A 26,724-nucleotide genomic window follows, 5' to 3' on the forward strand; every position below is an offset into this window, starting at 1 on the left:
GGGAGGAGGGACTTGGGGGAGGGGCGTCAGAAATGTGATAGGTATATAAAGCTGCACAGGTAAATTGACCATTCTTAGGACAATATGCTTAATGAGGCTGTGGACAGAGATACACCAAACACATTACAATTATGATTACTCTGGTAATCCTGTTTATTAAATTAACTTAGTTTTAGTTCCCTTAATGGAATGGCTTCCTACCTCTTGATCATTAACTTAGGTCTTTGGATCGCCAGCTCAGTAAGGTGACCATTCTGCTACAACTCCCTATCATGAACAGTATGAGTATCAACCATAGAAGCGTCTTAGCACATTCCTGTCATCAGTGCTCCAAGGCATTTTTCATGGTATCAACTTTGTTCAATGTTTTACCAAATCAGGAGTCAATACTGTTCAATTCTATGTTCAAACATAAGAGTACTGCAACTGAGAGACAGCAGGAGATGGATCCTGACAAAAGTCCCAGTACAAGGTGCAGTTTGAAGCTGAGCTGATACTGAAGCAAAGTGTGGAGAAGTATTCAGCAGGAGGGAATCTTACTTCCAGTTCTTTCCAGGGGGAGCATGGACCATACAGGGTTAAATCCATTGTGGCAATATCCTCTTTTTGCTGTATGTAATCTGTACCATGTAAACAAACTGTGAACATTGTAAAATTCAAAGCAGACTGTTCCAAGGGTTTGCAACATTTGAGCTCTCCTGGTTGCTAAATTCAATCCTGCCTAAGAACAAGGGTGTGGCTTGTGGCAAGGTTTTGAATAGATGACTCAAAGCAATTCAAGGGGTCACTGAAGAATAGCTGCAGGGTTGCAGTCAGTTGGAGAGCCAATGTGAGGCAGAGACAGAAGCAGGTTCCATGCAGGACATGTGCTATTGGCAGTGCTAGTAAGGTCACTGATTCTACATGGTTTCAAGGAGATGCCCTAAACCACTGACAAAGGGTCAGTTAGACTCGAAACGTCAGCTCTTTTCTCTCCTTACGGATGCTGCCAGACCTGCAGAGATTTTCCAGCATTTTCTCTTTTGGTTTCGGATGCCCTAAACCAGTTGGTTATCTCTGTGTCATTAAAACTCAGGGAAAGCCGAAAAGCCAGTGGGTTCAGCGAAACAAAACTTGAGCTAACAGGAGCAAATCTGTCTAGATGAGGTTAACTTTGAAAAGTTGAAGGTGTACCTGCAATTGCTAGATTCAGTGCAATTTCAAGAATCCAGGGGTGCATCGACCCAGGAGAGGAAGGTGAAATATTGGAACTGGAGCAGCTATAGAGGCATTACATGATTGGAATAGCTTTTCACTGCCAGATTTTTTGAAAAAAAAACTATTTTCCTAAACCAGCCAGAATGGGACAATTATCTTATACAACAGACCATTCCCATCCCCAACAGAGTTGCTTTTGCCCTGATCTACATTTGCTCCCATCCACCACTCTCCAACCTCCCAAGGGAGTTACAGGCATCTCATCTTTATTTTGTTCAAGAAAATCTTTATTCTCAATCTGCTGATACATCTGTGTAGAAGCTTGCTTACTGTTGTTGCAGAGGTTGAGCATATTCATCTGCCCTCTGTAGATCTATTTTTGATGATCTAGACTTTTCCACATTTTTAGTTTTGTTACTGGAAGACTGATCTTTATTCAGTTTTACCTCAATCACTGGTACTGAGAGCACTGCTTTGGAAGACAAAAGATTAAAATGTTGCTCTTGAGCTTGTTTTGCCTCATTATCTGACAACAAAGTCAAGTCTGTACTGTATCAACCTATTCATACTTTGCTTTCTGAACAACTTCACTAATGTTTCATCAATGAGTTTAAATAGGTTGTACTTTTCTTGGTCTTAGTATGTGATTCTTCTGGCAAACATTGCTGATTCTTAACATCTCCAGCATAGAACATAGTACATAGAACATTACAGCGCAGTACAGGCCTTTCGGCCCTCGATATTGCACCACCTGTGAAACCAATCAGAAGCCCATCTAACCTACACTATTCCATTCTCGTCCAAATACCTATCCAATGACCATATAAATGCCTGTAAAGTTGGCAAGTCTACAACTGTTGCAGGCAGTGCGTTCCACGCCCCCACTACTCTCTTGTGTAAAGAAACTACCTCTGACATCAGTCCCATACCTATCACCCCTCAATTTGAAGCTGTGCCCCTTGTGCTATCCAACACCGTACTAGAAAAAAGCTCTCACTGTCCACACGATTTAACCCTCTGATTGTCTTATATGTCTCAATCAAGTCAACCTTCTCTCTAATGAAAATAGCCTCCACATTCTTCCTATAATGCAGTGACCAGATCTGCATGCAATACTCCAAGGGCGGTTGCACCAGAGTTTTGTACAGCTGCAGCATGACCTCATGGTTTCGAAACTCAAAACCTCTACTATTAAAGCTAACACACAGTATGCCTTCTTAACAACCCTATAAACCTGGGGTGGTAACTTTGAAGGATCTATGTACATGGACAACAAGATTTCTCTGCGCATCTACAGCACCAACCCAATACTCTGCATTCCTGACATTCCTTCCAAAGTGAATCACTTCACACTTTTCTGCATTAAACTCCATTTGTCACCTCTCAGCCCAGCTCTGCAGCTTATCTATGTCCCTTTGTAATCGACATCCTTCAGCACTATCCACAACTCCACCAACCTTAGTGTCCCAAAACAGATCCTTGCTGTTCACCACTAGTAATTAAACTCCAAGATGAACATTTCCCATTAACCACCACCCTCTGACTTCTTTCAGCTATCCAATTTCTGATCCAAACCACTAAATCACCCTCAATCCCATGCCTTCGTATTTTGTGCAGTAGCCTAACATGGGGAACCTTATCAAACGCTTTACTGAAATTCATATACATCTGAATATTCTTCGGTGCTGGAAAACATTTGCACCACTCCGTGTAAATTTACAAACTTCCTTTACCATAAGAAACAGTTCTCTTATTGTCTGCTTCTTCAGCAGTCCCTCAGGATCAAGGATGATTTTCTTCTACTCCGCTGTTGTGAATCCTGAGGGAACTAAATATTCCAGTACTAGATCTATAAACCTATCACAAGTGGGGCAGGTGGTGTTTACTAAGGTGGGTGGTTAGGATGCTTGGATTTTCATGTGCTCCTTCCATTGTTTGTTCTTGTGCTTGATTTAGCCTCTTAGACACACTCAGAATGGTTGCTAACTTTGTGGCTGTTTCTTCTCCACATTGGAGGGCCTTGGTTAGAGATTCTCATGAGTTACGGCAGGGGATATTGCACACTTTTAGGGACATTTTAAGGACATCCTTTTAGTGTCTCCCCTTCAGCCCCAGTAACTGCTTACCACAATGCTGATCAAAGTAGAGAGCTCATTTTGGAAGTTTTACGTCAGATATGCAGACGATGTGGCCCAGCCAATTGACTGACTGTGGCCCCCGGTACCTCAAAACCGGAGTGGTGACTTTAGAGAATATAATAGGGCACCTCTTCTGCCAGTGGATTTGCAAGATTTTGCAGAACTATTGCTGGTGATATTTCCCAAAGAATTTGAAGTGAACATTGTGTATTTTCCACATTTCTGATGCATGCAGGAGAGTTGGTAACACTCCTACTCTTAGCTTAATGTTGGGTTTGAGATCTCTTTCATCAAATGCTCTGCTCCCAGGTAGCCATAGGCTGCATTGACACACAATGTCTTTCACTATTCTCACTGTGCTATTCCTCCACCAAGAGGTACAGCGGACCTGATCTTCACGGGAAGATACAGCCAAAATTAAGAGTGCAGTGACCAGCAGCAACCACTATTCAAAGCTGTTTTTCACTAAATTTGAATAAAAACAAATCCCTTTGACTCTGTCAACTGAAAGGGACTATGGAGCATCCTCCTCAAATTTGGTCATCTGGAGAAATTCATCACCATTCTCTACTTACTGCGTAACAGTGTACAAACTATGATCCTCACCAAGGGATCCAGCCTAGACCCAATACCACTGCAAACTAGAGTCAAGCGAGACTGTGATTTTACAACAGTGCTCTTCTCCATCTTCCTCGCTGTAACATTCCATCCCATCTCCATGAAGCTTCGTGCTGGTCTGGAGCTAATTTATCTCATCCAGAACCAAGAAAATTCTAACCTCTGACATTAACCTACTGTATACAGTATACAAACACTGGCGTTTAAGCGCACTCAGAGGCCAGGGTACAAACTATTATCAATGTACTCACGGATGCATACGTGAGCTGGGTCTTAGATTAAACATCCAAGAGACAAAAGTCCTCTACCAACCTGCTCCCACTGGACAAGACTGTCCCACTAATCCTTCCTTCTATTTTTAAAATTCTTCTGTTGGGCACTGTTTTTAAAACCTTAGAAATTTCCCTATCGTTAGCTGAAATTTTCTTCACACTGTTCCCGATGCTGCAGACTCCACATCGATTGCTTTCCTGCTGTTGCCGTGCCTTGTGGTGCCCTCTCATTGTGAACAGCAGCTGCTCCTTTTTCCCTTCTGCCCTGACCAATCTAGTTCTTCACGTTGTTAACCTTATGTTTTTCATCTTACCTACAAGCATTTTTAACTTTATTCATGGAGATCCAGAACAGATGGCTAAACCCTGAATCAGGACAGCCCTGACAGATCTGTCTTCTCTTAGGGTTCAGCAATTGTCAACTGTGACTAGATTTTTAAAGTCTCTTACTAGCCCACACTGGAGTACTGCTTTTTTCTGCCAGTTCCTTCTACAAGTTCTGTCTCATTGCTTGTCTGGAGTTACCTACTGTATGAAGTATTTTTAAAGTATTAATGTCTTTAGTGTGCTAAGCTTACTTGTCATTTGAAAATTTATTCTTCTGGGTCAACTCTCATCCATTGTTACCCTAAGTTATTTAGACTCATAGAGTCATAGAGATGTACAGCATGGAAACAGATGGGTCCAACTCATGCCGACCAGATATTCTAACCTAATCTAACCCATTTGCCAGCACCTGGCCCATATCCGCCGATCACCATATTGCATGCTTGGTGGAACCAACCGTGACCAGCTGGTGGCTGGGATAGAATGTTTCCACCAATCCTCTCTTCTGTTTTTAAAAAAAATCATTCATGGGATGTGGGCGTCACTGGCTGGGCTGGTATTTATTGCCATCACCATTGCCATTGCCAGCAGATGCATGAGTGCACCATTGCCTGCAATGTCCCTCCAAGCTACTCACCATCCAGATGTGGAAATGTATCACCATCACTTCAATGTTGCTGAATCAAAATCCTGAACTCCCCCCTAGTAATGGCAATGTGGGTGTATCTACACCAACTGGACTGCACTGGTTTGTGGGCGGCACGGTGGCACAGTGGTTAGCACTGCTGCCTCGCAGCGCCAGAGACCCGGGTTCAATTCCCGACTCAGGCGACTGTCTGTGTGGAGTTTGCACGTTCTCCCTGTGTCTGCGTGGGTTTCCTCCGGGGGCTCCGGTTTCCTCCCACAGTCCAAAGATGTGCAAGTCAGGTGAATTGGCTATGCTAAATTGCCCGTAGTGTTAGGTAAAGGGGAAAATGTAGGGGTATGGGTGGGTTACGCTTCGGCGGATCGGTGTGGACTTGTTGGGCCGAAGGGCCTGTTTCCACACTGTAAGTAATCTAATCTAATCTAATCTAATCACCAGTTGTGCTCAAAAAAGTTATGGTGAACTGTGTTCTTGAACCAGTGCAGTCCAGTTGGTGTAGATACACCCACATTGCCATTACTAGGGGGGAGTTCAGGATTTTGATTCAGCAACATTGAAGTGATGGTGATACATTTCCACATCTGGATGGTGAGTAGCTTGGAGGGACATTGCAGGCAATGGTGCACTCATGCATCTGCTGGCCTGGTGCTTCCAGATGGCAGTGGTTGTGTTGGAAACCTGCTAAAGACCTTTGGTGAATCACCGCTACAAATATTATAGATGGTACACATTGTTGCCATTGTCTATTGGTGCTGGAAGGAATAAATATTTGTGAATGTGGAGCCAATCAAGTGGGCTGCTTTGTCCTGGATATTGTCAAGCTTCTGTAATATTGTTGGAACTGCTCTCATTCAGGCAAGTGGGATGCATCACTCAGCATTCCGACTTCTGCCTTATTGATGGTGAACAGGTTTTGGGGGAGTCAGGAGATAAGTTACTCGCTGCAGAATTCCCATCCTTTGACATGGTTTACATTGAGTCCAAGGGCTTGTTGTTTAGTATTGGTTGAAGGTGAGCCACGAGTTGGTTTTAACAAGAACTTGTTTTAACAAGATGTCATTTATTGCATGATAACAATCAGTACAAGTTACAATGCCTAATTAGACATAACTACTCCAACTATCAGGAACCAGGTTTACACATCATTCATCATCAGGATCTCTAACTAGACACCTCAGTTCTCCACCCAGGGCTGTATATCATTGCCCATTTGATTCCATTCAATATGATAATCTCCAAAATTAATCAATCAATCAATCAATCAATCAGGTGGGATTGTACATTAAAGAGAGACAAGGAGTTTCTTGTTTTAGAGGACAGTGAATCTGTGATTTTTTTTTAAAACAGAGAAGGCTATACAGATTGGGTTATTAAGCGTATTCAAGGCTGAGACAGACTTTTTAAAATTTGTCAGGGACCCAAAGGTTACAGAGAATGAGGAGGAAAATGGAGTTGAGGATTATCAGATAACCACAATCTCACTGAAAGGCAGAGTAAATGGAATGGGTAACTTCTGCTCCTATGTTTTATGATCTTAAGGTCTTATAATTAATTGCAGTTTCTAACAACACACATCCTTCTTTGTGGGGTACCAGGGAGGGAGTTAATGCAAGAACACACAAGGCAAGCTCTGTAAGGGAAGTTCAAACATTCTTTCATTCATTTATTTTCTCATAAACAAAGAAAAATCCATAGACACTGGGCTAACTGGTCCTTGTGATGTTCCTTCATTTGAAACTTTAATATTAAAGAAAAGACTGGCATTTTTATCATACATTTCACAATCACTGGATGACCAAAAGTGTTTTACCGAGATTACTTAAATAGAATTAACAATTTTGCCTGTTAATAACTTCCAAATAATTGAGAGTATTTACACTCTAGCTTTTCTGCAGGTTGCACGTGATTGGTATTACATAGAACTCACAAATGGCAATATTTATTAGGTATAATAGGCACATTAATGGCAATTGAAGGTGAAACTGTGAACAGCAGTAGAATAGTGCAGTTGTAGCACCCTCTATTGGAGGATCTCTGCATTTGCCAGTTGCTTATTTCCATTTGTGCACAAGACGCATTTATTTCTATAGTACCTTTCACAACTTCAGGATGCCCTTAAGTACTTTACAGCAGTGGTCACTTTTGAAATATAGGGAAATGTGGCAACCAACCTACAAATAGCAAGTCCAACAAATAGGAATGTGAGAATGACCAGACAGTCTGTTTCTGTCAACGTTGTCATGAGAGACAAAAAGTGGCAATGATAGAGTGAATAACTCCCTTCCCTTTCTTTAAAACGGTGTCATGGGACTTTTGCATTCACCAAACAAATTCAGCTTTGGTCAAATAGTTCACATGACACGTAGCATCTCTGATATTATAGAATACCCACAGTATCATACTAAAGTATCATTCTACTGATGGCAACAGAAGAGTGGCTTGGAAGAAAGACTTGGAATCATTCAACACCTCCTAATCCAGGACATGGTAAAATACATTGTCATTTATTAGCTATCTTTGAAGTGTATCTGCTGTTAGAACACAGGAAAAAAAATTTATAGCAAACACTCTTGAACATGTGTGGTCATGTCCAGATAATTTTTTCACATGGTGAGGTTCAAGCATATTTCCTCCTTCGTCATAAATGTGATCTGCTGCTTGTATTTGACACTTATGTGCTATTCTCATATGGTCACAATATAGGAATGATTAACCATCAATCACAGTACCTACTGGACCAGAGAGGGCAGGCAATCACCCAAACACCTATCTGCTTCTGACCACTAACACCTTGCTTGAAAATGTGTCATGTACACAGTGGACATAACCTTAACATCAGAGCCAGGCCATTCAGGCAGTAAGAAACTCCCCTTCATGCAAAAGCTGGGAAAAGTGCAGAACCTTCTCCTACAATTTGACAATGCAATTTTTAGAATGAGTGTGCTGCTGGGGTTTTGTCTGAGTATTTCTATGCACAGTCAAAATAATGGTCTTGTTAGTTGTTATGTCAATCATGTGAAGCATGTCTATTTGGCACAATATGTCAGACAAATGAATAAATATTATTCATATTATGCTAACTTGTGCAAATGCACCCAACAAATAACAGCCATCTGGCTTATGCAGTTGTTCTTAGTTTGCATGCTTCTGAAGGTTAATACACTGGGAAGGGAAATCATATTTTTGATCTTTTTAACGTACAAAATGGAATATTTAAACTACTTTAAATGTCCATGGTATTATGAGTAACTGCTGAAGCAAATCTTTTACTGACACCTAGTGAGCATTAATGTAACCACAGGATTGTACGAGATTTACACATTAGAAATCTGTGCAGTTAACTATACTGGTTTTGCTTCTCACCAGACACTTATAACCAGGGCCTCTATAAGAAGCTGGAGTATTTGTGCATAGTAGAATATATTTCTCAACAACCTGTTCAGAGATGTTCTGACCCACCTGTGGAGCAAGTGGGCTTCAAAACTGAGCCTTCTGGCTCAGAGGTAGAGATACTACCACTTGCATTTAGTAGAATGCTAATGACCGATCCTGAGGAAGGTGATCAACTACTTTTGCCTCTTAACAAGAAATGTTTTTTTAAAACAAAATGTAGCTTATCACTATAGCAGTTAAGTATGGTTAGATATTGGTGAAATGGGGCTCTTGTGATAAGTGGCAGTGTCCTCACCTGTGGACTAGGAAGCCTTGGTTCAAGACCCATCTGCACCAGAGGGATATACTAATATCTCTGAACAGGTTGATTAGAAAATATCTATAACTATGCATTCTTCACAATTTATCCTTTTTGGGATTATTACCTTATGTAACACCATCCTTGGCCACATTTCTCATTTATACACCAACCTCCGGTGACATCTTCAGAAGTCACTACACCTATGTATACATCAGCCGTGCCGTGGCCCCTCAAATGTCTATTGTTAAATGATCAAATGAGTAAACTAGGTATTTCCCCACAAAGTCAATCACCTGCCACATACTAAGGCATTCTTAAATCTGCATGCATTTCTCAAGTGTTCACTTACAAAATCTTATATAGGTTCACAAAAATAGTTCTAGGGATGGTGGGGACTACCCTAGAAGGAAAAAGGGGCACATTGGGCCTATATTCATGGGAGTTTTGAAGAATGAGGAGTGATTATATTGAAACTCACAAACACAAAGGTTAGATGCAACTAAGATGGTTTGAGAGTCTAGAGCTAGGGGACACAATTTACAACTAAGGGAGATGCCACCTGAGTTGAAGCTAAGAATTTTATTACTCTGCTGTTTGTGAACCTTTGGAATTCTCTAACGTAGCGTTGGAGTCTGTTTCAGACAGGAATTGACTATTGAAATTGATTACCAATGACATACAGTCATGTGAATTGCATAGGTAAAAGACATTGAAGTATTTGATCAGTCATGATCCTATTAAATGGCAGGGCATGCTTGATGGTCTACTCTTGTTCCTATAAAACCTGTAATCTAATTAAATATCACAAAGTCATCACAAGAGCACTTAGTAAACAAAGCTGATAGTCAAATAAAGATATCAATGGAATTTCAACTTCAAGGTGGGTAGCTGGGAAAATCCAGAGGCCCTCCTCCAGACTGAGAGGGGGAATGGAAGGAGTGAATATGGTATGAAAGGGATAGAAAGGCATGCAATGGTGATTTAAGGATGTCATGCTTCAAGAGAAACACTATTTTAACCACAAAAAAATCATGGGCCTGCTACCCTAAACTCATACCCTAAAATGAGTAATCCCTGCTTTTAAAAAAGCAAGCACGTAAATAGCATCAGGCACCACACAGGTAATGTCTATTAATTAAGAAGCAAAAATGCTATGAGAAAGGAATGAGTTTTATTTACAGTTAATACATGGATACAGTTTAGACATAATTTAATTTTGCACTGATCTTTTTTAATTATCCAGTAATTTAAAGTAAACAAAGTAACCAATAAAAGTAGGATTTATTGCTTAAAAAGTGAACGTGTTAATTCAAAGTAGATAAAATACAATTCTCCAGCCAACATTCGCACTTACAGCATACTGTATTTAACACTGTTGATCATACATTTTTAATGTTTTAATCTTAGAACATTTTAAATATAAGTATACATTTTAAGATTTGCAATTGGTATCCCCTCACTGGAACGAACCTTGGTTCCTCGAACCAATACTTTGACAAGTCTACATTCCTAAATGATCACAGAGGGAAATGGCACATTCTAGTTTAGAGTTATAAATAAAAATATCTTTCAAAAATCTTCAAAAGCTTAGTTCACGTTTTTATTGCGAATTACCTCACCACCTTCAATTTCAATTTGTTCGTACAACCACTTGCGGTCACAGCGACATTCAACTCCACATTTTTGGGAGCCACAGTTAGGGCAGGGGTAGAAGCAGCCCAAACAATCCTCATCCAAGCAATCACACCGATCCATCCTGCTACAGATGAGGAGGCCTTGACTGTCATAAACCTTGCTTTTTATTGGCATTGTTTGCCTGAAAGAACAAATAGTCAATCGGAGTTATCAGATTATCATACTGCAACAGAAAGTAACTTTGTTACATAAACCGGAGTAATTGTTTTTCCCCAGATTATAGAGTCAGAGATATACAGAACGGAAACAGACCCTATGGTCAAACTTGTCCATGCCAGCCAGATATCCTAAATTAATCTAGTCCCATTTTCCAGCATTTGGCCCATATCACCATCCAGATGCCTTTTAAATATTGTAATTGTAACAGCTTCTACCATTTCCTCTGGCGGCTCATTCCATCCGTGCATCACCCTCTGCGTGAAACAGAACATTACAGCGCAGTACAGGCCCTTTGGCCATTGATGTTGCGCCGCCCTGTCATACTAATCTGAAGCCCATCCCACCTACACTATTCCTTGTACATCCATATGCCTGTCCAATGACGACTTAAATGCACTTAAACTTGGTGAATCTACTACCGTAGCAGGCAAAGCATTCCATACCTTTACTACTCAGGTATCCCTGAGGTCCCTTTTCAAGCTTTCCCCTCTCATAAGCCTATACCCTCCAGTTTTGGACTCCTCTACCCCAGGGAAAAGATCTTGTCTATTTACCATATCCGTACCCCTCATGATCTTTAACCTCCATAAGGTCATCACCCCTCAGCCTCCGATACTCCAGGGAAAATAGTCCCAGTGTTTTCAGCTTCTCCCTATAGCTCAAACCCTCCAACCCTGGCAACATCCCTGTAAATCTTTTCTGAACCCTTTCAAGTTTCACAACATCCTTCCTATAGCAGGGAGTACAAAAATGCACACAGTATTCCAAAAGTGGCCTAACCATTGTCCTGTATGGACGCAATATGACCTCCCAACACCTATACTCAATGCTCTGACCAATAAAGGCAAGTATACTAAACGCCTTCTTCGCTATCCTATTTACCTGTGACTCCACTTTCAAGGAACTGTGAACCTGGACTCCAGGTCTTTTTGTTCAACACCACTCTCCAGGACCTTACCATTAAGTGTATAAGTCCTGCACTGGCTTGCCTTGCCAAAATGCAGCACCTCACATTTATCTAAATTAAACTCCATCTGCCACTCCTCAGCCCACTGGCCCATCTGATCAAAAGGTAACCTTTTTTACTGTCCACTCATCCTCCAATTTTGGTGTCATCTACAAACTTATTAACCATACCTCCCACGTTCACCTCCAAATCATTTCTGACGAAAACCAATGGACCCAGCACATTTCCTTGTGGCACACCACAGGTCACAGCCCTCCAGTCTGAAAAGCAACCCTCCACCACCACTGTCTTTTACCTTCAAGCCAGTTCTGTATCAAGCATGAAAATAAACTCTCAAATACCCTACTCCATTTAGGGCACACTCAATTCCAGCCCAAATTTTCAAACCTTACAAAATGCATGCAGCAAATTCCTATATATTGTTTTCAGAAATACAAAATCAGAAGCCTATTCTGCCTATCATTGCTCCTCATACAGAAAGGGCTATCTTATATCACAGTATTTAACTAGCAACTGAAGAACCAGAACTTTTACTGCCAATGAACTACAGAGAAATTTATTCCAACTCTGCAAAGAAATTCTTTGCAATAGTGCAAGTTTAGTTTGTAACCAGTAAGAACCAATGTTCCTTCATTCAACCATCGCTGTTTCTTTTGAGTTCCGAACATTTAAAGTAGAGTCACGACCATAGCAAATCTGCACTTTTAATCCAAAGTTAAACAAACAAACAAACAAACCAGTCTCAGAAAGATGTTGTTTCACCATAGTCTTACCAGACCATTGGGGCTGCTCTCTAATGAGAGAAAGAAGTGACTGGTGGTGATTTAACCTGAGGGCCATCAGACCTTAGGCGAGGGAAGAGGTTGAGAAGGAGTCTTTCATGGTAACCTCAAACCGGTAATGGGAATTGAACCCATGCTGTTGTCATCACATTGCTCTGTAAACCAACAATCCAGCAACTGAAGTGAACTGATTTCCCTCAATGAAACAATCCTCTAGTGTTAGAGGCCAATTTTATGGTACCACTTACCTATATTGCTTCAATTTTCCTTTGCATCTTGGAGTTCAAAATTTAACAATGGTCAAGATGCAGTTTGATCAGAACATTGCAGTTTCATGAAAAATAATTTTACTGTTGTCCAGTTACGAATTTAATAAAGATGCACAATACAAATGACAGTTGATCACCTTTGATTTTTAGAAAAGGGATAAACACTGAATTTAATTAATAGTAGTTTCATTTCATCAGTTTGTTTTCAAATTAATTAAAAACCTAAGAATGATTGAGCACACAGATGTAGTTACCCTAATTTTGATATTCATTCTAGGGACAGCACCAGCAAAACAGAATTTATTGTCCAAAGACAATATTGAAGTAGTGGTAGTATTGAGGTGCCTTATGAACCACAGCAGTTCACATAGTAAAAGTGCTCCCACAATGCTGCTAGATGAGAAATTCCATGATTCTGATTCAGAGGCCAGATCCTCTTTAGAATGTAATCAATCTTGGAAGGGAAACCTGGAGGTGGTGATGATTCAACCTCCTCAAAGATGAAGCTCGTGGACTTAGGAGACACTACCCAATAAATTACACGTAAGTAGCCTGTGTGTAATATCAGGTTAGATGTTATTGAGAAACATGGAAGATGGGTATATGGAATTCAAAACAAAAGCTGTCAGCTATGATCTGATTGAATGGTGGAGCAGGTCCAAGGAGCCAAATGGCCTACTCCTCAGTCGTATGTTCAAAAGGAATTGAATTGAGAAGCAGAGGACATGGAATTTGTTACAAAGAGGGGAAATAGTTATGAAAGCCAAAAGACTATCAAACGCTAGTGCAGAAATCTGACAGATAAAGTTTTCATTGTCCTGTACAACAACCGACCTGATGTTATAAGACACTTGCTTGTGTTGGGAATTAAGATTCTATCATGTCAATCTCATGATACAATAGAACTGGCGTGACAGCTTCTGTATCTATAATTAATTGTATGCAACTGACATTTGATGGACAATGAAATTTAAAATTAAGTTATAAAGCACAATTGCTAATACTCCATTCAATCACAAGAATTAAATCAGTCATTAAAATATCCCTTGATGTTTTGTTAACCAAAGGAATGCTTGACATAGGTAAGGCTCAAATTCCCTCCGCTAATAAAATCATGGCTGATCTTCTACACTACTGTCACTCAACCATCAATTTATGTGTCAAAACAAAGTATTGTCAAGGTTGAGAATTTTGAATACTCACATCCTTCAGTGAAGAAATGCCTCCTTCTCTCAGTCCTCAATAGCCAATTTCATATCCCAAGACTAGTGCCCTCTGCCACCGCCGCACTATACCGTCCCCCCCCCCCCCCAACCACAGCAAATTCTAGACTTTCCAATAATAAAAAACAGCAATCCAGCATCAACGCTATCAAGCCTTTTAAGAAGTTTGACATATTTCAATGAATTCACCTCATGTATTTGTAAATTTCTTACTCTTCTCGCTTTGGAGATTTCTTTGCAAAGAGGTTTCCACCAACGTTAATATTTTTGGACATTGTAAAGATAATCCTCTTTCTCCATAAAAGTAACTTCAACATTATCTAACTTCCCCTGCCAATGTGCAGTTAGACTGTCATTACTGGTTTTCAACCCTACATTGACTGTCACTAAATTAGCTTTAGCACAAGATCAAGATCCAGAAACAGAAAGCAAAAAGAAATCTTTTTCTTTGGTTAGACTCAGAAAACAAAATCTGTTTCTGATTGGGGAAGAGGACACAAAAGGAACTAGAAACAATCTAGTAAACAGTGTTGGAATTTCAATCTATATTGCTGAAAATTGTTCATGTAACTATTAGTGCACTTAACAGTGCAGTCACATCTAACAGCAGACATTTTGGTTTGGGTTTTCTAAGTGTGAAGTGGTTGAGTCTAGTCTTTCTGCTGCTATTCGAACTCATCTGATCTGATCAGCCAATTGTTGAAGTAAATGGCAGACATACTCGCATAATAGCAGCAATGAAATGCATACACAATGCTGTTCAACTGTCTGAGCAGCAGCATCTTATTAATGGAATATAATGCATTTCCTCATTGCATAGTAGCATTATGATATGGCTGGCAAAACTTGTTAAAATTTGAGCATGCTGCCTTTCAGGGTAAATCAGGCAAATTTCAGATTCAAAAGTGAGGATCTTTGGCCTGTGAGTTTGCGTAATACACAGCAAACAATGATCTGATCAGGATATCACTGTCTTGCTCCATGCCTGCACCAAGCAAGGTGAACAAATGACTAAATCCCTGTAACATTATTGGCTATACAAAGCCTAGTGTATGAATTGATTGGTGAAGGTAGGCTTGCAGAAAATATAGGAAAGCCATTAGATTTCTCAACTGAATGAAAGGAAGTTGGCAAAAGGGAGTGTATTTGAATATTCCATCTCAAAATGGAATCTGAGCACAGGATGGAGTACATTAAATGTTAAAGAAATACTTACATAGGGTTCTTAATTCAAAGATTGCAAACACATTCGGAAATATAACTGCCTGAATACAAACTGGTTCAGGAAAAAAGCAATTAAAAGAAAAATGTTTAGCTGAACAGGACCACCTGAAGGCCAGTTAAATATGTATGTTAAAACAAATAATATATTATTTCAGTTTTAGAGAAACCAAACACAATGTAGGTAATGAGATTTTTAACTTAGCTGGCTGTGCACAATAACCTAAGGGAGAAATTGTGGGTTGGAAATAACAAGACAGGAACTAGCACTTTTGATTGGGATCTCATTAATCACAAAGCTGCTCCAGTTTATTGTGTATGCCTTACAAGATCCTCAAAAAGAAAAAAAGTGCTACAATAAGATGAATAACCAAACTAGCCAGGTAATTCACTTAGATTGTAGAAGATACAAAATATTCCATAATGTCCAGAGGACAGGAAAAGAGATTGTAAATTGTCTTGTTAAAACTATATCACTTTGTTTAAATTACTTTATTTAAAAATAAAGACTTCCTCTGAACTTAAAATGACTACTAGCAAATACTGAATGGGCAAGTTGGCCGCTTCTAGAAATTACAGCAATTACCAGGAGAAAAGCAAACTCACTATCTCTCTGGAATGTCACTTCTCCCATGTTTATGACCGCCTAGGCAACACACAGGAACCCCAGATAACAGGTCCCCATAACAAGATTAGCTCAAAAGGAAGTTTGGAGTAAGTAAAAGTAAGTAAACCTATTATCTTAATAGGTTTGGACAAGAGGACATCAAAAGCAACCTCATTAACTAAGCAAGCTAATCAAAACCCAAGCCTCAAGTGCAACTGCTGGGTTTTGACCAGCTCTAATACACCTTTGACTGTTTTCATCAACCTGCTTATAACACCAAAAGAGAACGTTGCATAAACTACCTCTAATTTCAAATCACTCAAAAGTCTAACTTCTGGTCGGAGTGAGGGGTGGAATATCTGTATTTCACCACTTAAGTGAAACAATTTACAACCAATGCACCTTTACCAGCAATTTAACTGTATTGGTAGTCCAAAAGGAATTTTCTCCATTACCAATAAAAAGAGATTGTCAGTGGACATTGAATTACTGCACTCAAATTCATGTGACCTCTTGACAGTATCTTTGATTGTACACAATTCCTAATTTGCAACTCTCTCCCTTCTCTTCTATTTCTTTCTTCCTTGGATGAGCATGTATGCATGTGAACATGCGTTGCAAACCATTACATTGGGCTGTGAATGTGTTAATAAATTCTACATTTTTGTTTTTACACAAAGGAAATTGCTAAGGGTCATTTTTAAATTGGACTTCACAAACACAGCTTGGGGAAACACACCACCACCTATTTAAAAGAAAAAGAACAATAAGTAAGGAAATTGAAAACTACCTCTGCCATGGTAGAAGAGGGGAACAATAAAAATAATTGAATTCACCTCACAGTTGTTTTTCTGTAACAGAGACTAGGGCCTCAAATTAGACTCAGGACACATGGCAAGTGAGTCCGATTTGACCAATATAAATAAACTCTGACCAGTCTAAATGTAAGAAATAAACTTGAATAGATTAATAAAAGTAACTAACTGGAAGCCAAGAGAAAAAGTCAGTTACTATAATTATTTTTACGAGTATAAGCACCTTAGCAAATTCTCTTAATATTGTTTTATATCAAGATGGAAAATGGTGCTACAAAGGACAGTATAGGAAAGGAAAAACAAACCACTGAAATGTCAGCTTCTCTACATCGAGGATCATTGTAATTTATCGCTGGGAAAACACAGGTGAAAGAACCTCCTGAAGTGATTCCAGATATATTTTGGGTATTTTGACCTTAGTCCCCATGCAGAACAGATAGGAGAGTCAGACCCAAAATCTGCTTGAAGTACTGCACCAAGAATAATTGCCCAAGTGACTAAGTGGCTGACAGAGCCAGAAAGCAGGAGATTAGAGCTTGAATTTCAGCAGAAAGAGAGATACAGCGTTAACATAGAGTAAGAGAGAAAAAACAAGTTTTCTGGCCAAAGGTGCAGAATATGGAAGTATAAATGATAAAGAGAAAATTAAACTATATCATGGGGAAATGGTTTGGTAAGATCCCAGAATAGCCAATGAAACTGATTAAACAGGAGTTAAACAGAAAGATTGTTACCTACCCCAATTTGAACATATTCAAACTGCCCGAAAACCCATAAATACAATCAAGACAAAGCCATTGGAGGTGGGTGGGTTAAGGAGGCCAAATCAGAGGCAACTAGCTTTGGCACCCAAATGTCCTAGATCAGTAGAAGATTGTTGAATTTTGGGTTTAAAATGCTCCAGTAACTTGTCAGAGGCTGACCAAACCAGGCAACAGCTAATCACTGGTGATGTAGACAGAATTATGGAGGGACTTTACAAAAATGGAAGAGCCATCATACAATACACAGACCACAATCCATTTGATGATTCCTAGAAAAGTGAACAGCATCAAGTACAGAAAGGCTGAGTCAAAAGTTTTTCAAACTTAAGCCCACAAAGACCTTTGGAAACTGAACAGAAACCCCAAGGGCATTTTATAGTTCATTTTTCTGCACATATGGTCGTTACAATTTTTAAAAACATTTTTGGTGTTCTCTAACACATTTATTTACATTTTGCTTCTCAAAAGTAACTGAAGCATTCTTGCAGAATTCCGGCAAAGAGCTGTGTCCTAACAGTTGCAGCCCCCCTCCAACCTCATGGAAGATTTAAAAACCACTGTATTCACAATCATATATCAATTTTCCTAACCATTGAGTGAAAGTGAAATTGTAAAATCATTCAGCTCCCTCAATTCAATAGCTATGAACTGGTGGATCCAGATTGCACTCTATGTGTACTCAACTTTATTTCTCAATTTTCAAATACACCACAAATACATTACCTATCTGCATTAGACTGACTTGGTGGCTTTGTCTGTTGCTTGCGTTTCTCTCTCCGACTGGCTTCTGGCGTGAACTCTGTAATCTGACGGCCAGGATTAGCAAACTGGAGGGACCTGAGTGTTTTTGTGGTTCGTGCCTAGGAAATTTCAAAAAGGCCAACAGATATACATTATCTGTACAATGACAATTTGCATCTTTTTCTCCACCAAGATTTGAGAAATGGCAAATAACAAACCTATATTTATGAACGAACAATTTGGTTGCGCCCAATAGCGTGCATACAATCCAGCAGCTCGATATAGTTTTCTTTATTGGTCCCAGCTCTTTGTCTTTCACCAATCTTTGCTATCACAACACATCACATCCCCTTGCTAAAAGTCAGTAGCTGCCCATTTTCTAAACTTCTGCAAACTAAGTTTGAAAATGTCCCTAGTATTAGTTAGTAAATACTCTCAAACCTTTTACATTAACCTAATCTCTAAGCTTGTTAAAACAGTATAATTGATAGCAAGTGCATAGCAAATCCAGGGAAATTTTGCAGAAAAACAGTTTCCTTTAATGTATAGATCACCTTGAGAAAAAGGTGCAATTTCTTTCATCTTAAATTGGACAAGTGGCCCACATGTTCAGGGATTTCATTGCATTAGCTTTCTTCTTTTGAAACATTTTAGGAGTCTGAAAAAATGCAAGCTGTCAGACGTTGCACCCTCCCAGTGTGAATAACAAACTTCACACAACGGGTCACAGAAGTAGGAATCCATTCTCAGGTTCATCCGGTTGTGAATGCTCAATCTTGTTTTTGAGAACATTTGAATCCCTCAACTAGTATCTTCCCCATGCACAAAAACATTTTACAAAACAAAGACGATTCAGCTCTCAGTCTCAACAAATTTCCCACTTAGCCCCATTCTCCTGCATACTCTAACACTTTGATTTTCAGATATTTATTTACTCCTCTATTCAATAATATTATGGTTTCATTAATTCTTGAGGGGCATTCCATGTCTCAAAATCCTTCACATGGCAAGTCAATTTTTTTTTCCTGAATAACCTTCAATATTTTGGTGCTAGTCTTAACTTATGGTATCTTGCTTTTCCCCAAGGTGGCGTGGTGGCAATTCTGCTGGACTGTAACTGAGAATCCAGGATTATTCTTTAGCAGCTGGTGAAATTTAAATTCAGTGAAAATCTGGAACTAAGTAATCTCAGTAATCACAATCATAAAACTATCATCCATTGTTGTGAAAACCCATCTGGCTCACTTTAGAGAAGCAAATCTGCCTAGCTTACCTGGTCTGGCCTAGATGCAATTTTGGATTCACAGTACTGTAATGTGAGTCAAAAAGTGAGGTGCTGGAAAAGCAGAGCAGGTCAGGCAGCATCAGAGGAGCAGGAGAGTTGACAGTTCGGGCAAAAGCCCTTCATCAGGAATGTCATATCAGTAGTGGATATTTGATAAGCTGATGAATAGCCTCGCAACAGTGCAGGAGGTGAGTGTGTTTCTGGTGACGTACAGTTGGGTGTCATCAGCTGTTGAATATTGTAGTGCCTTAAAAACTGAATTTTACTAGTATCTACAATGTAACATGAGATTTTATTTAACAACTATTACAGCAATAACTAACTTGCCAAAATTCTAGCAGATGAAAACTAAAGGCAAAAAACAAATGTCATGATTCCCCATTGCACTAACATCAACAGTTTAACGGTTGCCAAAAACAGTCCAGCAGTGTTGTTTTTGAAAATACGGCATTTGGTTTTAATAAGAATGATTTATGAACCCTCAGATGAAGGTAATCAAGAGGATAACACTTATCCAATGCCACGAGTAGCTGTCCCATTGCCAATGGCAAAAAGGTTCAGACAATTGATTGACACAGCACAAGTTACCTCCACGTAAGTAACCTAACAGTACATTCTCAGAGCAGAGGAGAATTCTGTCAGATGGCAGTTCTCATCAAGTAGGCCTTGATGAGACAGTTCTCATCAGGTTGAATAAAAACCAAAAGAACTGTGATGGCTGGAAATCTGAAACAAAAACAGAATTTGCTGGAGAAATTCAGGAGGTCTGGCAACTTCTGTGGACACTGGAAAGGAGGTAGGTGCAGGCTGTGTGGTGTCCGGGGACCGTAAGCTCAGAGGCAGTGAGAAAAAGATCACCGGACTGCGCACTGCCTCCAAGCTCAAGGTCCTGCAACCCCACACAGCCTGCTTCAACCTCCTTCCCAAAATTCACAAACAGGACTGCCCAAATGGACCCATTGTTTCTGTGTGCTCCTGATCCACAGAACTCGACAATTTGTACAGAGTGTGAATCCCCTAAAATCAACACACCAAACATGCGGAAGCTAACTTCGTGTTTTCAGATGGTGTCACCAAGTGACAAAAACAGGCAGGGACTAAAGATAATCTTTGGAACATACAAGACATAATAGTGTGGATTCAGGATTCAAATGTCACTGCAAATGATACTCTAGTTACAATCAGATAGCAGGGAATGAAACAAGGACAGCAGTGCCATTGAGCTGGATGACAATGGAACAATACTGGTGGAATAAGGTCAACTGTCGCAAAGGCTGTAGACAGGTCCAGAAGAATAGAGGAGGAAGAGGTTATCTTTGTCAGTCACAGAGGATGGTACCCATGACTTTGGTTAAAATTTGGTTCAAATCTGAGACATATTATATAATTTTGAAGATTTCCACAAGACCTTCCCTTAACCTGCATCAGGCCTTAGTTCCTCTAACACCTCACCCTTAAATCTTCATGCGTTTTCCATAGCTTTGATACCCACTATTCCTTAATGTTGAGAGAAATATACCAGGAGTCAACTTCAGACAAATGACTAACAAAGCTACAACACCGCCGCACCAACCTACACAAAGACTGAATAAAACAGAGTACCTTGCCGATTAAGTCACAGCACAGGACATTTGGTTGAAATTGCGTGTTAACCCACAAAAAGATGCAGCATGCTAGTCCCAGTTCTTGTCACACCTCAAGTTTCAGATCAATTTCAAATTCAAGCTTAACTTACCAGCAATTCCTGAATACTTGGGTTGATTTAGAAGCGATGCCACCAGTAAATGGATTACTGCAATAATTTAAATAATTAAGAAAAGCGTTTTAAGAAGAATCCAGTTAAAATAATTTTAGAGAAATTTAAAAAAGGGACAATTTTCCCATAAACTTTTAAACACAGGCAAGAACAGGGAGAGTCAGTGCAACTTTGTACTCAACAAAAAAGTTCTCCTAACACTTTTCTAAATATTATTTCCATATAATTTATAATCACATAGGGGGAAAAATTAAAATACATTATTTCAATACATTTGTGCTTTCACTTCAGAGAGAAAGCAATTTTTTTATCCTCTCAATTGTTGAGACACATTCTCATGGTTCATTGATTACCAGATTTAATCGATGCACATCTCTTTCTTAAAAGCTTCAATACAATCTAATAGCCTATCGAAAAAATCCTTATATCTGTACAAACTTCCTATCAACCAGTTCTACAATAAATCCACATTTAGAATGCAAATAAAACAAAGATCAGTGATTTTGCTACATCCAGCATATTAATAATAGTATAGCAATTGTCAAAACCTATCAAGTGCCAATTTTAATACCATTGCCAGCCCCAACATGAGTAACTCTGAAGTCAAACACCATCCCTGGTCATAAAATAAATAAATTATAAACAGGAATATAATAACATCTTTGCCATCTCTCCCCATTCTCAAACTAAACGTCTTACAAGGGGTGCCCACCTCCTTGTCAAACACACATTCCTTCTAGGCATGATCCTAAATATTTCTCAAGATTTCTTAGCCCTCATTCTGTCCACATGGCCTACTGTCTATTCTCTCAATCATATAGCCAGTCTGCTGCATTCCTTCCTGGCTTCAACTATATTCTAAGTATCATCCCATCTTTATATGGTGTCCTAATCCGGTTCAAAAATTTCACTATTATCTCCTTTTAAAAGCTCTTCACTTCTATCTTCACAAGTTATTTCCATATCTGACCTTCTGATGCTTTCCAATGCCCTCGAAAATGCCTAATTTATACCTATCTTATCCTCAGTTCCATGACGGATTTCCACTAGCACAGCAATGACGTGGCCATAAACAAAGTTTAAAAAAATCCTTTAACTGCTGTGCACTTTCACTTATTTGTTCTTGACTTCTCTGCAGCCTTTGCCAAAATGTACAATTTGTCTCCAATGTAAGCTGATTGGGGTTATTCTCACAGGGTTCCATTCTTACCTATGCAGCCATAACCAAAGGAACACCTACAAATGTCTCAGCATTTTTGGAATTGTCCAAATTACACAATCTAATTTTAGGTACTCAAGCTCTCACAACCCTATATACTCATCTCTCACAGATTCGCAGTCCACAAACACCTTGACTTCAAAACACTCAATTTGATGTTAACACATCTCCATGACACATTCCTCCTCCCCATTTCTGTAACATTGTTCAGCTCTACAGTGCTTCAAGATGCCTGCTGTATTTCAATACTGGTTTTTTGAACATTACCCATTTCCTTTACAATGATCAGAAATTGCTGGAAAAACTCAGCAGGTCTGGCAACATCTGTGGAGAGAAAGCATAATTAACGTTTTGGGTCCAGTGACCCTTCTTCAGAACCAGCAATCCAGCTGGATGGAGTTCCTGACCTTGCACTTGGATTGTTTGCAGACCAGCTGGCAGGAGTTTTCACTGAGATCTTTAACCTCTCCTTATTACCCTCTAAAGTCCCCAACTGCTTCAAGACCACCACCATCCCGGTGCCAAAGAAAGATCAAGCAGCACGCTTCAATGACTACCACATGGTAGTTCTGACCTCCATAATTATGAAGTGCTTTGAGAGGTTAGTCATGGTCCACATCAACTCCAGCCTTCCAGATTGCCTTGTCTGTTTGCAATTCACCAACCGGCACAACAGGTGCACAGATGCCATCTCCGTCGACCCACACTCACCCCTGGAATATCTACATAACAAGAATATTTATGGATGTAGGTTTGATGGTATTTCCTGTCGTGAAGTCACTTCCTGTTCCTTTCCTCAGGGGGTGGTAGATGGGTTCTAACTCAATGTGTTTGTTGATAGAGTAATGGTTGGAATTCTTGTCCGAGGACAAGCCAAACAAAGACATGCATGAAAATTCCTAGAAGCATGGCATTCCAACCGGTACTCAATCTACCACCCCCCTGAGAAAAGAAACCAGAAGTGACTTCACCACAGGAAATAACATCACCAACCCAAAGAAACCCAAACATATAAATAGAAAGCAGGAATTTTCAGCAGTGCTTCGTCTGAGGACCACTGAAGATGTTCCCTAGTAAGGTGACAAAATGTCTGGAAATGAACCTTCAAGCTCAGCGAGCAAACCTACATCCAAAATCTCAACTTGAGCTACAAATCTTCTCAAAACTCACTAAAGAATATTTATGTCAGACTTCTGCTTATTGAATATAGTTCCAACTTCAACACCATAATTCCAAACAAACTTATCTCTAAACTCTTGAGATCTAGGTCTTGGCACCCCCCAACCCCGTAATCAGATCCTCAACTTTCTGACTCATTAGACCACAATCAGTAGGAATAGGTGACAACACCTTTTCCACCATAATCCTCAACAACAGTACGCTGCAAGGCTGCGTACTCAGCCCCCTACTATACCCCTTATACACTCATGACTGTGTGGCCAAATTCTGCCCCAACTCCATTTACAAGGTTGTTGATAACACCACCATTGTAGGGTGAATCAATGACAAGACAGAATACAGGAAAGAAACAGACAGCTTAGTTGCATGGTGGAAAGACAAAAATCTCTCCATCAATATCAGCAATATGAAGGAGCTGGTCAGTGACTTCAGGAGGGCATGCTCCTGCCCTGCATCAATGGTGCTGAAGAAAAGATAATAGAGTGTGTCAAGCTGCTGGGAGTAATGATTACCAACAAGTTGATGCAATGGTGAAGAAAGCACAACAACACTTCTAATTCCTCAGCAGGCTAAGGAAATTTGGCATGTCCATGAAGACTCACCAACTTTTAATAGATGCAACACAGAAAACATTCTGAGTGCATTACCATGTGGTTTTGCAACTGCTATTCCCAAGACCGCAAAAAACTACAGAACGTCATGAGTACAGCCTAGTCCATCATGTAAACCAGCCTTCCATCCATATTTCCCACTGTGTTGGAAAAGCAACCAACATAATCAAAGACCCCTCCCACCCTGGTTATGTCCTCTTCAATTAGGCAGAAGATGTACAAGTTTGTACATGTACGAATAGATTCATGAACAGCTTCTTCCTTGCTGCTACCAGACTTCTGAATGGAATTCTCAAATTTTAAATTAATGTTAACCTTGCCCTCTGTGCACCTTTTCTGCAGGTGTAACATTGTTTGCTTTGCTCTGATTTATTACCTATGCACGTTGTATAGTACGATCGGCCTATACTGCACACAAAACAAAACTTCACTATACCGTGGTACATGTGACAATAATAATAAATCAAACCAAAACAGTTCTGAAAATATTAACTGTCTTCTTTCCACAGATGCTGCCAGACCTGAGTTTCTCCAACAATTTTGGGTTTTGTTTCTGATTTCCAGGATCTGGAGTAACTTTTTTTTGTTTTGTTTCCTTTTATTCCACCACTGGAGGGTATGCCTTCAGCCATTTCAGCCCCAAATCTTAATGTTCCCTCAATAAACCTCCCTTCATCAGGATGTATATGAAGACCTATCTCGTTGACCAAACCTTTATAAAGCACTAGTAAGACCCCATTTAGAACACTGTGTCCAGCTTTGGGCCCCACACCTCATGAAGGACATACTGGCACTGGAGCATGTCCAGCAGAGATTCACATGGATGATAGCTGGAATGGTAGGCCTAACATACAATGAACGGCTGAGGATCCTGGGATTGTATTCATTAGAGTTTAGAAGGTTGAGGGGAGCTCTAATAGAAACTTGCAAGATAATGCATGGCTTAGAAAATAGGACGCTGGGAATTTGATTCCGTTAGGCGGGGAGACTAAGACCCGTGGGCACAGCCTTAGAATTAGACGGGATCAATTTAGAACGGAAATGAGGAGAGTGGTGGACCTGTGGAATTCATTGCCATGGAGCGCAGTGGAGGTTTGGGCATTGAATGTATTCACAGCAGAGATTGATAAGGGCGACGGGGAGAGTGTGGGTAAGTGCAGTTGAAATGCCAATCAGTCATGATTAAATGGCACAACGGACTTGATGGGCCAAATGGCCTTACGTCCACTCCTATATCTTATAGTCTTCATTCACCAGACTTACTGTCGTCCCCTTTGGCTCAGTGCCAATTTGTGTCTTCTTACTTGCCACTGAAGCGTTTTTAGATCTTTTATTATGTTAAAAGGTGCTACCTAAAAATGCAAGTTGCCACTGCCGTGAATGCAGGAAACTAGTGCAAGTGAGACAAGTCGCGGCAGTTTGGCGCACAGTTCAGATATTAGAAACTTCTCATATCAACTTAGTAACTGTGTCATTACACTATCACCCCAAGTAGGGCGCAACGTGCATCTTACAGTGCAATGCAATATTTTAAAAATCAATTTTAAAATCAAGTGTGGAGATTTGACTTTGCTTGCGCAGTAAAAAAACGTGATCAGTAAGCAATAAAACAGGAAGCCATAACATTAAACATGAGAACAGGAAGCAGAAGTAAGCCATTCGGCCCCTCGAGCCTGATCTGACGACACAGATCTGCTCGCTCAACACAGATTAAAGTCATTTATCTAGAAAGAGCGGGATGGTGAGTTTGGCCGGCCCCCGGGGGGAGGGCCCTGACAGAGACAGCCGGGCCCCCCGGGGGGAGAGAGGGAGGGCCTGACAGAGACAGCCGGGGCCCCCCCGGGGGGAGAGGGGGAGAGAGGGAGGGCCTGACAGAGACAGCCGGGCACCCCGGGGGGGAGAGAGGGAGGGCCTGACAGAGACAGCCGGGCCCCCCCGGGGGGAGAGAGGGAGGGCCTGACAGAGACAGCCGGGCCCCGGGAGGGCCCTGACAGAGACAGCCGGGCCCCGGGGGAAGGGGTGGGTGGGCTGTCACACTAGGCGGTCCCCGGGGTCCCCTGTCCGTGACCCCAATAGGGAAGCGGATGCGGGTTTGCCTGGGATCGGCCTGGGCGTTGGAGGCGACTCCGGATCCCCCGGGGTTTTCGCCCTCACCTGCCCCGGTTCCCGGGGGGGGGGGGGGCTAGCGCTCGCTCGGGAACGCAACAAACGTCACCTTACTGCGCGATGACTTCTGGGGTCTTTGGGACGGTTTGCTGCTTTTGTGAGTGATCCCGGCCGGCTTCCTGGTGCCGGAGTCAGCAGACTGCGGCCTCTGCCTCTCCATGAGTCCCGCTCTGCTCCGCCCCCTCTCACCTGCTTCAGCGGCCGCAGCTCCCCTTTCAGTTTCCGCATTTTCCGCACACCCAGCGACCGTTAGGCCACACACATGGGCTGGTGCAACTACGCCTGCGCAATGCCCCTGCTGGCAATGAACCCACCCACAGTGCTGATTGACAACCGGTAGACTAATCCGCGTGTACGACCTCCAGAGTAACAC

At 40.8% G+C, this 26,724-nt stretch overlaps 1 protein-coding gene and 1 long non-coding RNA gene across 3 annotated transcripts in view; one reads left to right on the top strand and one right to left on the bottom strand.

Annotated features, from left to right (window-relative positions):
- LOC122557705 (uncharacterized) overlaps window positions 1-26,724 on the top strand; it is a 117,625-nt gene that overhangs the window by 73,076 nt on the left and 17,825 nt on the right. The window lies entirely within an intron of this gene.
- LOC122557704 (ARL14 effector protein-like) lies at window positions 10,042-26,646 on the bottom strand. 2 transcript variants are annotated; one of them, XM_043705585.2, is made up of 3 exons: window positions 26,541-26,646; window positions 18,118-18,254; window positions 10,042-10,708 (listed from the first exon to the last, which is right to left on the bottom strand). In XM_043705585.2, the coding sequence occupies exons 1-3, from the start codon at window positions 26,577-26,579 to the stop codon at window positions 10,480-10,482; spliced, it is 405 nt and encodes a 134-aa protein (XP_043561520.1). In that variant the 5' UTR covers window positions 26,580-26,646; the 3' UTR covers window positions 10,042-10,479. The 2 variants fall into 2 exon arrangements, with proteins under 2 accessions (XP_043561520.1, XP_043561519.1); XM_043705584.2 differs by lacking the exon at window positions 26,541-26,646 and adding an exon at window positions 26,401-26,527.

Source organism: Chiloscyllium plagiosum, unplaced genomic scaffold, assembly GCF_037043375.1.
Source record: "Chiloscyllium plagiosum isolate Xiang-an unplaced genomic scaffold, Cpla_swu_hap1 HiC_scaffold_18, whole genome shotgun sequence".
Classification (NCBI taxonomy): domain Eukaryota; kingdom Metazoa; phylum Chordata; class Chondrichthyes; order Orectolobiformes; family Hemiscylliidae; genus Chiloscyllium; species Chiloscyllium plagiosum.

What these genes read in the sequence shown, in the direction of transcription:
- LOC122557704 (XM_043705584.2), bottom strand. Translation starts at nt 26,511, where the DNA reads ATGGAGAGGCAGAGGCCGCAGTCTGCTGACTCCGGCACCAGGAAGCCG. An exon ending in AGAAGTCATCGCGCAGTAAG is followed by an intron (nt 18,255 to 26,400) that starts GTGACGTTTGTT and finishes GAAATTTCCTAG; the next exon opens with GCACGAACCACAAAAACACT. An exon ending in AGTCAGTCTAATGCAGATAG is followed by an intron (nt 10,709 to 18,117) that starts GTAATGTATTTG and finishes TTGTTCTTTCAG; the next exon opens with GCAAACAATGCCAATAAAAA.